The sequence below is a fragment of the Adelges cooleyi genome, unplaced genomic scaffold, assembly GCF_023614345.1.
Source record: "Adelges cooleyi isolate 19-005CV unplaced genomic scaffold, UGA_ACOO_1.1 ACOO_flye_CR_arks_rails_tigmint_CR_PRNA_2, whole genome shotgun sequence".
Classification (NCBI taxonomy): domain Eukaryota; kingdom Metazoa; phylum Arthropoda; class Insecta; order Hemiptera; family Adelgidae; genus Adelges; species Adelges cooleyi.
Window position 1 is genome coordinate 13,312,927 of NW_026095860.1, and position 12,068 is coordinate 13,324,994.

At 27.1% G+C, this 12,068-nt stretch overlaps 4 protein-coding genes across 6 annotated transcripts in view; 2 read left to right on the plus strand and 2 right to left on the minus strand.

Moving 5' to 3' along the window:
- The first annotated feature begins 17 nt into the window (after positions 1–17).
- LOC126833737 (N-terminal Xaa-Pro-Lys N-methyltransferase 1) lies at positions 18–1,896 on the plus strand. Its single transcript, XM_050565243.1, has 4 exons — positions 18–290; positions 382–728; positions 801–912; positions 985–1,896. Exons 2-4 carry the CDS (start codon positions 401–403, stop codon positions 1,220–1,222), a joined length of 678 nt encoding a protein of 225 aa, XP_050421200.1. The 5' UTR covers positions 18–290; positions 382–400; the 3' UTR covers positions 1,223–1,896.
- Positions 1,897–3,743: 1,847 nt separating this feature from the next.
- On the minus strand, positions 3,744–5,677 carry LOC126833440 (60S ribosomal protein L35). The gene is made up of 4 exons (XM_050564773.1): positions 5,565–5,677; positions 5,279–5,415; positions 4,454–4,535; positions 3,744–3,941 (listed from the first exon to the last, which is right to left on the minus strand). Exons 1-4 carry the CDS (start codon positions 5,565–5,567, stop codon positions 3,792–3,794), a joined length of 372 nt encoding a protein of 123 aa, XP_050420730.1. The 5' UTR covers positions 5,568–5,677; the 3' UTR covers positions 3,744–3,791.
- A 94-nt stretch (positions 5,678–5,771) lies between these two features.
- LOC126833654 (uncharacterized) lies at positions 5,772–11,091 on the plus strand. Its single transcript, XM_050565098.1, has 7 exons — positions 5,772–6,255; positions 6,817–6,979; positions 7,141–7,306; positions 7,400–7,744; positions 7,818–7,940; positions 8,160–8,256; positions 8,330–11,091. Exons 1-7 carry the CDS (start codon positions 6,044–6,046, stop codon positions 8,424–8,426), a joined length of 1,203 nt encoding a protein of 400 aa, XP_050421055.1. The 5' UTR covers positions 5,772–6,043; the 3' UTR covers positions 8,427–11,091.
- A 9-nt stretch (positions 11,092–11,100) lies between these two features.
- Positions 11,101–12,068, minus strand: part of LOC126833655 (protein-L-histidine N-pros-methyltransferase) — a 70,024-nt gene continuing 69,056 nt past the window's right edge. For all 3 annotated transcript variants that reach the window (XM_050565102.1, XM_050565099.1, XM_050565101.1), the window contains 2 exons: positions 11,534–11,715; positions 11,101–11,439 (listed from right to left, as the gene is read on the minus strand). In XM_050565102.1, the coding sequence (XP_050421059.1) occupies positions 11,225–11,439; positions 11,534–11,715 (397 nt within the window). In that variant the 3' untranslated portion in view covers positions 11,101–11,224. The remainder of the gene's footprint in view (positions 11,440–11,533; positions 11,716–12,068) is intronic.

The window sequence follows — 12,068 nt, forward strand, 5'->3', positions numbered from 1 at the left end:
TGATAAGTAACATAGTAGACCTATAAAGGTTTCTTTATAGGTCTATGATAAGTGACGAATAGTTCAAATCGTGACAAAATAAATAGGTAAGTCAGCAATTTGTGATAACCGTAAAATGGTTCCCCTTTTTCTCTGAGGATGATATACTTCTTACAAGAGAAAACCGGCAGCCATATTGTAAAAATTGATAACACAAGCCGCTGACGTACCTATTTATTTTGACAAGTTCAAATTTAAATATTCTAAATCGCTGGTAGTGTGTTACTGGTAGTTTTGTGACTTTTTTATAAGTAAATAACGAAAAATTTAATTATAAATTATATTTATTCAATAACCTAATAATGAATTTTTTTGACATAATTTCTAAATAATATGTTAAAGGGCTAACCAATCTCTGAAGATGGACGGAAGTGAAATAAATTATGTTAAAAGCAAAGATTACTGGTCTAATATACCTGCTTCGTTGAACGGTATGTTAGGAGGTTTTTCTAGTCTGACTACATTGGACGTAAATGATTCTAATGTTTTTCTCAAGAAATTGTTTAAAATTGAAAACGGTCCATCCAAAAACAGAGCACTTGACTGCGGAGCTGGCATTGGTAGAATAACTGAACAGTTATTGTCTAAACATTTTGAATGTATTGACTTATTAGAGCAAGATGAAAAATTCCTTAATGAAGCAAAACTCAAACTCGATGGAACCAATGCCAAAAACTTTTATTGTGTTAGTAAGTATGCTTCTTAATAAACACTATGACATTATCAACAAGAAGAAAAACCAATAAGTATTTATTTTTCAGGTCTACAAGATTTTTCACCTGATAATGATATAAAGTATGATGTTATATGGATTCAGTGGGTTCTTGGTTACGTTACCGATAACGATTTAGTAGAATTTTTAAAAAAATGTTGGTAAGTATTATATTTGTAAAGAATATTTTCATAGATAATATGTTATATTTATTTAATGTTTTTATATTATAGCAAGTCACTAAACAAAAATGGTCTTATAGTTGTTAAAGAAAATATTTCTTCAAACGAAGAAGGAGAAATAGATACAGAAGATAGTTCCGTTACAAGAAGTTTTGGATGTTTTTGTTATATTTTTCAAAAAGCTAATTTGATGTGCGTTGCAAGAAGAACACAAAGAAATTTTCCAACAGGATTGTATAAAGTTGAAATGCTTGCACTTAGGCCTGTTGATAATCTAAAACAAATTTAACTGAAATGTTTTTATTTCAGGCCTGGGAAAAAATGTCTGCTGGCCTATTAAAGTAAAAATGTATACATTGTGTAATTAAATGTGTATTTACTTTTGTGTAGATAAAATAATACCATAAATTAAAATATTCTATCTTATCTAGCTGGCACATAGCCATATTCAAAGATTATTCTATTTTGACAATAGGAAAAATCTAGTTAGTTTTAAATTTCATTATACTTAAAAAACCTGAGTTGTTGGTTGGGTTTGGGATGAGTATTGAAAATTTCTATAGGGTTATGCGGTAGTTAGTATAAGTAATAGCATTTTTAGGTACAATATATAATTTTTACACATGGTACATAATTTCATAAATTGAACGTGTAATATAATATGTCTACTAGGTCAGTAGCACGGAACGGGCAGTGCAGCTTCATGAGCGCATGAGTTATGAAGAGCGTTTAGACTAAACTTCTTTGTATAATAATTTTGAAAAATCATTTAATTTTTAAAAACTCTAGCATCATTTTTGCTTTTTAAAATCGAGATTTATATTAACTAATAATTTTAATTTCAATGATGCTGATGAGTTAAGTAAAGGTTCAAGAGACTTACATCTGAATGAAGTTGATTTTAATATTTATGCGTCTAATTGTCAGACCACGAATAAAAATACTAATTAGTTATTTATCTTAATTTGTGTTTTAGAACTACAGTTTTAGTTTTCTTTATTAGGTAATTATATTTAAATCTAATGGGCATCTATTATAACATTAAAAATTAAGTCTGTAAAAAAAATGGTTAAAAACATTTTATTGTCAATTGAATACAAATGTTATAAAGATTTTTTCCACCATAGACAATTTCTTTCAATATTTTTTTTTTTAAACATAAAATTTTATGCAGTGTCACAAAATTAGGTACACTTGTGTGTACAATTTTTTAGTCACACTTCAAAAATTTTTATTTAATATTCCGTAAATTATTATAGTATATGTTTCTTAATATTTTTCTGATCTTTAGAAAATTTTAATTACATTGTAAAATATGCTTTATATGTAAGATAAGGAATCATTATTATTTTTATATCTCCTGTCATTGAATTTGTAGTGCTCTACCCTACAATAGAGCCTAATAAGAACTCGGCAAAATGAGATAAGTTGTTTCAATACCTGCTAACGTTCATGAATATTATGTCGACCATTTATAAACATAACACTAAGAAAAAATATTGTTGCTATTTTTTCTATGTTCGTTAAAAAAAGAAATCTGCTAATTGTGCTTAACTCTTAAACATATTGTACCATGTCAAACTGGAGTATAAACGTACCCGTGGCAAATGTTTCTTAAATAGCCTCAAATAGTGTATCCATTTTACTCAATAACTTGTTGACATTCATTATTTTGAAAACACATTTTTATACTATACAAGTAATAAATTATTGAAAAACTATAATATCAAAAAACAATTGATTAAAAAATAACAAAGTCAGAGTTAACACATTGGTTTTGAATCATTTTATTAAAAAGTTATTTATAAACCAGAAATTGGGGTTTATTTTTCATTATTATTAATAGCCAAGTCTGTTCAAAAAGAGATTGCACTTACGCAAATACAGCAACGCACCCTTTCAGGCTGTGTCAGGACTTAAAAATTAAATAAATCTTAATATAGCTAATAAAAGTAAATAATATTGTTATAGACATATTTTCAAAGCCATTTTTCTTTATAGATTTGATTAGATCTATCTTAAATAGGGTTTTCAAGTACCAAATACCAATTTTGTTATATTATTTTAACATCTATGTGTACATTGCAGTTACTCAATTTTCATTGATGTCAAGTAGATTTTAAATTTCAAATTATCTATAAAAATAAAACTTACGTTATTTACGTGTAAAATTATTACATAATTTCCACTAATAAATTTCTAAATAACATTCAACATCTAAAAATTGTGTTTTACTTTTATATTTTTTGTCGACTTTTTTTTTTTTAATTCAATTTTTATTCCGATGATGGTTTATGATCAAAATTTGTTATAAATTATTAAGTATAATTACTCAATATTATATTCATGTATATTACTTTAAATACTCATGGTATTATAAAATGAGGTAGTTAAATATATTTATGTGTCACAAAATAACTGTTAAAACTTAACTTCTTGAAAAAGTTCTATAAATCTTTTGTAACCTGGTTAAAACCAAAATAAGGCAGTGTTTTTGGTTACATCATAACAACTTGGCATTTTATGGTTTCATTACTTTTTCAACACATAGTGCGATTTTTTAGCTCTCCCACTGGACCGATACTACCAAATCTGTCTCTGGAGTACTTGAATGTAGCTCAGATTTACAACATGCAGATGTCCACCTGTACTTCTTAAGTGTTATCTCTCATTTGATGGCGGATACACCATGAAATCAACAGCCAGTATTCTATACACAACCATTTAAAAATGTATCTTTTTAAAAACACAATAAAAAGTGGTTTTTGAGTCAGGTTGTTTGAAAAAGATAAGTATTTAAAAAAAAAAAATTGTCAAATTATCAAACCGTATTTTATTAGTCAGAAAATTAACAGAAATTAAGCTTTTACAGCGTACATCCTTGGGGGGAACTTATTCTTCTTTTTAATTTCTTTCAGAGTTTTAATGCTGCGTTCCTTCTTACTTAAAGCACGCCTCTTAGCTCTGGTAAGTTTTGGCCTCAAATCTAAAGGCTTGTATTTACGGTTCTGAAAAAAATATAATGATAAAAAATAAAATATTATTACAAAAATACTATATTGAATTAACCAAAAATTGACAAGTTTAATAACTGTACCTCCCAATTAATGAAATTTTAGCCAACTGATTAAGAATGTTTTCTATTTAATCATACCCAAAGTACTAGTAATTGCAAAATACTTTGATAATTTCAATAAAACTCTTTTTAAGGCACTAACAGTAAATTATCGAGACGAATAATTCAAATTTTTAGTATTTTTATCTAATATCAGCAAAAATAATTACATTTTTTAAAAATTATTGCTGTAATATAATAGTCAAATATCAATTCAATACCATTTATAGACATATTATATAATTTATTGCATTTGGTATACAAAACTTTATACCAATAGAACATTTATACTTGTAGGGTAGGTATATTCTAATAAATGACATGTTGAAAATAAAACAAATTGGTGAAATTTATTAAGCAGACTAAAGATAGTAGCTAAATAATCATCATTCAACTAGTTATTACCTTGAAAATTTTTCTTAATGCTTCCTTTTGTTTCTGATGAATAACAACATAGCATCGTAGAATAGCTTTACGCACAACACGGCTAAAACAGAAAAATAACACATTTAAAATAAAAACTTCCTAAGGCTAATAGCAATAATGAACTTTTATTGCGTTTTTACAATAACAATTCGTTTATTGAAATAACATGCTACGTCTTAAGCCTAAATTCAGTCTTTCTTAATAACAAAACATAATTTTTGTTTTTGCGATAGATTAAGACAGTGCAAATATCGCCACACGAGCGATGGTGTTACTTTAAAACATGTGAGCGCTTGAAGGTTAACATAAATGTCTTACATATTTTCACTTTTAAAGTAGTCAATATTATAAAATGTTTACAATTCCAAAAAAATATTAAGAAATTATTTGACGATTTAAAATAGGAAGTACTGTTAAAAGTTTAAAATGTTATATTATATTAATTACTCATTTTTACTTGTTATTTTTTACACTATTATCATTGTATCCATAATGAAAAATAAAGCCTTGGAGCTATACATTTAATAAAAGTAATTATGACTGTTCTCGCCGGTTTGGCATAAAAATTTAAGTTTATTTCAACCCATAATTTTGGGTATTGTTAAGCTGAACTGGTATAACCGAACCGACAGGTCATTAGTAGGTAGTAATTAATATGGTCGAAATTTTACCAATCTACATAAGAGTAGTTACAACAAATCGGAACTAACGAATCTCGCATTTCAAACAAACAAACAAAACATCTCAAAAAACTTAAAGAAAAAGGTAACATAAATGAGATATTTACGAAATCCATTTACTTACATCCGGGAAAGTTTTGATGCTGTACCACCGGTGACTTTAGAAACCCTCAAGTTGGCCAATTCCTGTTTTAGCTCTTCGAGCTGTTTTAACAAGGAATCCTTATCCTTAAGGCGCAATTCTGAGCACTTGACTTTCGTCTAAAACAACCAAGTATAATTTAATTAAAACGAATTTTAGTACACAAATCAAACTTTAATTCAATACAGTTTTTAGGTATTGTAATGATAAATTAAAAATAAATAAAAAATTTAATATAATTAAACGGATTAAACTGGATAAAACTTACCATTTTTCCGGCCTAGAACACACAAAAGTTTAAACACGAATGGGAAGAAATTTAGATTTGTGTTTTTGTATTTACATCAATTGAACTAGACTTAACCTTAAAAACTAGTGTCTTAAAAAAGAAGATCATATCATGGAAGAAAAAACATTGATTGATTATTGTGTAATAGTAATATTTTTGTTGTTATCTTTTTGATAAAAAAATAAATAACAATATTTTTTTTTGTAAGACGTAAGTAAATATTAAAAAATATTTAATATTTATTAGTCTTTTTAAGAATTTAGGCGAATACATTTTATTTATACCACTATGAGGGCAATATAGTAATTTAAAATAAACGAAGTAACTGTTTTAAACGTATAATGTTGTCTTTTGGGTGTCGGGCAATTGACGTATAGCCGACAAAATTATTTTTGCGAACGTTCAACTGTAAATTTCAATCGACATAAGTTAAGATTTTTAATATTAATATTAATCAAATGGATATCGGACTGACTGAAGCAATGAAAAATATAGTTCCTAAAGGACTGTCGGCCGACATCAATTCGGCTTACAGCGGTTATGTGACAGAGAAAATTTACATGTTGTTGCAGCTCTATTTGCAAAATAAAGGATGGAACAGTATAGAATTATTGAAAATCTTTTCAGAGATGAAAGATTCGTCTGTATTACCCAGTGCTTCCTACTTGCAGTATGTATTTGAAATTAATTATACCTCGTATTAAATTAAAAAATAATAATTATTACTATTGCAAGTCATTTGTAATTTATTTGTATATACTATAACTTTAACTTGACTTGCACTAAAAATATTGATGTATAAAATTTGTGAAACACATCTATTTTACCGGGCAATAAGTATAAAATTATTTTAAATAAAATGGTTTTCATTATTTCTGAAATTCTATGTATAAATCCAATTACGTACTTAAATCAAAAACTATCAAGAGTGATTAAACTTTCCTTGCTTGCATCAAGAAGTGTAATCATTTTTTCTTGGATTGTGCCACTGACTCGCTGGCGATATACTTGCTTACTTGTGCAGCGATAATCGTCTTGGTTCAAGTACCTATAACTTTTGAACCAAAATAAATTCTGATTTTTAATCCATATTAAAGTAAATTTTTACCCAAAAATTATTTCTGTTAACAATTAGTAAAAAGAAAGGATATCGTTTGTGCATATATTCTTTAAAATTGACCAACAATATTATAGTTTTTGCATTTAAAAAATGAAATTTCCTCTTATTTAGAATGATGGCATCGAGAGTATCATTAGACAGCCAAGCAAGATTGATCCTTAGGGAAAATGGTAAAATTATCTTACCTTATGAACATTTTGCCAATGCAGTAATGTTAAAACATATGAATGGACCTCATGGATTACATCTAGGCATTGAAGGAACTGTACGAGCGGTAATAATGACTAATTAATTTTATTAAACAAATTTAATTTAAAGGAAATGATAATTAATTTTATTAATGTTGCCTATTAAACTGTATTTGAATTCTTAATAACATAACAAGTATATAAATGCTGTAAAAATAATTTGTTGAATTTCTTGTACTTTACTTAGGTTATGGAATCTTACACGATTGGTCGTGACAACTTTGGTATGGAGAAAGAATTCATCATTGAAGTTGTACAAAATTGTCCAAATCCAGCATGCCGTTATTATAAAACTCAATTAGATTTATCTCAACATGTTAAACAGTCCAATTATATCAATTCTGCAAGTTCTGGTAATATATTGCAACTCATTTATTGATATAATAATAACGACTGACTTTTAATATTGTTTATCATAATGTCATTATTAATTTTTGATACAAAAGGAGTTAATGTACCAGTTGGTCGAGAGAGTCCTAACGTTGCTATGAATCAGATGATAAACCAGCAATTGAGTGCTCATAATTTAACCGCTCCGAGTAATGCTCAATCCCAACAACATTCAGTACCGGTTGATTTAACTGGATCGTCTCATCAAAGCGATGTACAAAATGTGTTGCCTATAAATATACCACAGACATCAAAAACTGTTAGTGTTCGTCAAGCACAACACAATAAGTTGGCCGATTTTTTGAAGGCAAATTTAGAAAATTTAGACAATAAGGATTTATTGGCTGCTCACGACACCACTTGGCCAGAAGTATCAGAAAATAGAAAGGGACATTTGGATGGTAATTACAGCGTAGTTAAATGATTATTTAAATAATTAAAAGTGTTTTTCAATAGTATAATTTTACTGTTTAGCTGGCCAAGAAAAAATTATCCGTGCTTTTTCAGAAATCATGAAAAATATGGGTAGAATGAAGGCTTGTGTTAGACCAGCTATGTGTAAGCCTTATGGAAAACAATCTGAATCATTACAAAAAAGTAATGTTTACAAAGTCAATACAATTAATTATGAGTTGTGTTTATTGTTTTTACTAATACTATTAGTTTTTTTAAGTATAGTATAGTATGATATATGTGTGGTGATTTAGTAGTGAGCTAATGACATGTACATTGTGTGTGCCCACCTCCTTGTTTTTTATTCATGTGTCTTTATAATAAAAATTATTATTAATAATTATTATATATATTTTTTTTTAGCACTGATTGATACGATTCAACTTGTGCAATCACTGCGTTCGTTTCTTCCACCGCCTCATATCGCTGTTAGTAGTTGGAAGAATGAGGATAAACACGGGTAATTTACATAAATTAATTATTTATCACATACTTTATTTATAGGCTAGTAATGTTAAAATATGTATTTCCAGAATGAGAAAAAATGTACTGGATAACTCAAATCAAACCGTTTCGGCTGCAAATTTCAAAGATCTCTGTGACGCAATAACTCGCAATAAGCAAAACTAATGCTCCACTTGACATCATCACTTTAAGTAAATCTTTAAATCAACATAATATGACTTTTTAAAATGTATTCTTAAGAATCACACAATTTATTAATGGAATAAGTATCTAGTCAAAATTCTCTGGCCTTCTTGATAGGCGGTAAGATAATGGTTATTTCCTCTTCTTTCTTTTGAAAAGATCTCAAGATCGTTTTTAAAAATACTTGGGCCATTTTATTTATATCTTTTGCGAGTGTCCTCTAGTTAAAAGCTTCTTTCTCTTTTTATTAATTTTAAAAATCTTTTTATAATTACCTTGTTTGTGACAGTTAAAATACTTAATATTTGAGTAGTATACTTTGTCAACTTAAAATATAAATGTAAAACTGTGCTTAATTACTATCATAAACCACAAGCCTGTTTATGTATAATAAATACATATAAAATGGTGAAATTTATGTAGTTGAAACCATACAAATTTATGAAAAAATTATAATACCTGTAGGTATTTATATTATATACTTCTTTCAAATAGTTTTGAGTACCCTGTGTTTCTTTAGATATTTTTATTAACAAAATTATAAACATCTAATATTATATTTGATTTTAAACAGACCTGAAATAGTCAATAACATTAACGATGATAATAATGATAATAATATTGATAAGTTATAATTTTTTTTTCCGTATGTCTTGCTCCTATATGGAAGATTTTAAGACTCCATATAGGGTTCTGCTATGATATGGTGAAGGATGGTAATCTCTTTCTTTAGACAGTTGCCTGTCCCTAAAGAGAGAGACCAACTGTAACCAAGTGTTGAACTAGTGATAGTGAGCTAACAAATTAATAATGTATTTATATATATATATATATATATATTGCTGTTCAATATAAATTGTATGATTTCGAATAATACCATTTTCCTTTATCAGAACTCGATACAATATTACTACTTATTATTATCATTGGTTTTGTTGTTGATGTTATTTAATATTTATTATGTTGCGATGTAAATTTATTATAGCAAATGAAAATTCTCAAAAGAATAAATTATATTGAATTTAATTTTAACATAATGAGTGAAGAAAAATGTATGGTCACATAATATAATGGATTGTCATTGTTTCATATTTTACTGAAACTGTGTTTCATTTTTAAATGCTCATTAGTAAACTAGTGGTGCAATACAAGTGTTGAATATTTTATAATACAAACATTTTTAGTAAATTTTATTTAACTATTCTACATTTATGCTTTACAAATAACAAAGACGGATTGGTTTACTCAATATAGCACCTATAGTAATTTAATCTATTATTATAATGTTGTATTCAATTTTAAGCTAGTCAATATTTAAACTTTTTAATGTAATTTATTGCCAATCGGTGATTTAAATAGTTTGATCTTTAATAATTCAATTAGTTATTATAGTGATGTAAGATTGAGTAGCCTAATATTTCACTAAAAACTTTTGTATTTTACAATATTTCTGGATACTTCAATTACTCAATATTGAAAGAAAAATCACGTTGTTGTGTATAACTTTGTGTAATTTAATTTTTTTTTTTACTACCTCAAAGTCACAAAAAATTGTGTTCAACAACAAGTCGGATAAATTGTATTAGTCTGTTTAAAACAAAGTCTTTTAAAAAATGTTATATAAAATGCAGTAACAGTTTGTTTTCTATTAGTGATTATTATTATTTTAATTGTTTTGTGATTGTTTAGATTCCTTTAATGTTTAAAACTATTAGCAATAAACCATTTTCTATAAGTTATTGTACCACTGTTTGTTTGCCATTATTCATTTTTGAACTTGTCACTATTATATTATACTTAACAACACATTAAAATTAATGATATTTATGTATTAATTATATACACCTATATGAAATCAATTTGTTATGTGTATTAAGAGGACGCCACACCAGCCATTATGGAGTAAAATAATGACAATTTTTAGCAAAAACTAAGTTTAAAGCTTAAACTATAGTGTATACTTATTATAACACAGTAATGAGGATACTTTATTGGTTGTAATTTTTTTTCAGACTATCACAGTCATTTCTATAGTTAAAATTATAATACTTTTTTTTCATCAAAACAGCTTTAAGCGGTACAACTAATGAGAGCAGTATTGATCGTATATTTACCAAATTTCCACTATACATAAAAAAGAAAATCTGTGTCATTGCTTTTTATTTTTTTGATGAAAATACTCCCTAACTTTTAATAAACAAATGAAAAAAATTTAATTTTTATGACTGAATAATTTGGTTTGTGCTTAAGTAATGAAAAAAATAAAAAGCTGTAACACAGATAAGGTTCTTCACGATGTACTGTAAACATTTTGTAATTGTACCAAGAATACAACCTGAAAATCTATGTCTCCCACACATTAAGTTTTACGGCCGAAATACGGTTAGCGTGGCACCCTCTTAATTATTATATTTTATTAATAAAATAATAATCATAGTTCATCTTTCTTTAAAAAAAAAAAACATATCTGTGATCTTACCTAATTCATTTTTTATTTTTTATTTTATAAAGAAAAAAAAGTTAAATTGATTTAAAGTAATGTTTTTAATATTATATTCCTATTTGTAAAAAAATGCAGTCACTTGTTATAAATAAACAATGAGTTTTATTTTTTTTAATTTATACATAAGTTTTACACTGCAAAAATAAAATTGTAATTTTGCTGTGGTTTACGTTAAGTAAAAATATAAATACTCATAATAGTAATAATAATTGACTCCTAAAATATTTTAGATGATATTTTAAAATTAAATATAAAATAAAATAATTATATTATATTGCTACGTTGTTTTTATTTGTGGCACCGACAATATGAAAACTGCGTCGTTAAGCCAGTAATAATCTTGACTCAAATCTCCTTCACACAAGTACGGTAGTTTGGTCCAACAGAGCACATTAAAGCCGGCCGGTTCGAATACATTCTCGATGGTAGACGTTACTTGTTCTTCAAACGAATCGCCTGTGATCGGTAGTTTTTCTTCGGGTACTACGGACTCTGTGAGAAGCAAATTGTAATACATGTAATTAATATAAATTATATTATAGAAAAATAAAGTTTTATATAATAATATAAAAAAAAAAAAACTCACTAAATTCGTCAAACGGCTTGTATGGTAAGACGAGGGCTATCACAACTCTGCCATTGGGTTTCAAAGAGTTTTTGATGTTGTCGAGTAAATCCATCGGATCGCTGCAACGGTCCAGCAAGTTTAGGCAAGACACAATGTCAAACTTCTCCTCGTGATTCCACCACAAGTCGGCGTCTAACAATCTAAACGGCATTTTACATATTACAAAGAATTTAATAAAAAAAAACTAGCATCCTAAGTAATAATTAATCAAAATCATTCTAGGCGGCAGTTTAATGGAGGCAATAGACGTCGTTAAATCGTCTCGTGATAAGGAGTTTTGGAAATCAATTATTTCATGTCACTTGTAAACAATATTTGTGTGTTATAAATTATTAAGTTGAAAAAAAAACGCTTGTTTTCTATACACGGTTAGAGACTCGGTGTGTACTTTGCCTTGTTCTCAATGACAACATGGTTGTTAACGTTTTTTATAAATAACAAATGAATTAGTTCCCTTCGCATTATTCATTTGTAATAATATCGATAATTAGTT

Excerpts from the sequence above, each read along its gene's own strand:
- LOC126833737 (XM_050565243.1), top strand. The coding sequence starts at position 401 with ATGGACGGAAGTGAAATAAATTATGTTAAAAGCAAAGATTACTGGTCT. Across the intron at positions 729-800 it reads CAAAAACTTTTATTGTGTTA|GTCTACAAGATTTTTCACCT; the intron begins GTAAGTATGCTT and ends TTTATTTTTCAG. Across the intron at positions 913-984 it reads GAATTTTTAAAAAAATGTTG|CAAGTCACTAAACAAAAATG; the intron begins GTAAGTATTATA and ends TTTATATTATAG.
- LOC126833654 (XM_050565098.1), top strand. The coding sequence starts at position 6,044 with ATGGATATCGGACTGACTGAAGCAATGAAAAATATAGTTCCTAAAGGA. Across the intron at positions 6,980-7,140 it reads TTGAAGGAACTGTACGAGCG|GTTATGGAATCTTACACGAT; the intron begins GTAATAATGACT and ends TACTTTACTTAG. Across the intron at positions 7,307-7,399 it reads TATCAATTCTGCAAGTTCTG|GAGTTAATGTACCAGTTGGT; the intron begins GTAATATATTGC and ends TTGATACAAAAG.
- LOC126833440 (XM_050564773.1), bottom strand. Across the intron at positions 4,536-5,278 it reads GCATCAAAACTTTCCCGGAT|CCGTGTTGTGCGTAAAGCTA; the intron begins GTAAGTAAATGG and ends TTTCTGTTTTAG. Across the intron at positions 3,942-4,453 it reads CATTAAGAAAAATTTTCAAG|AACCGTAAATACAAGCCTTT; the intron begins GTAATAACTAGT and ends TATTTTTTTCAG.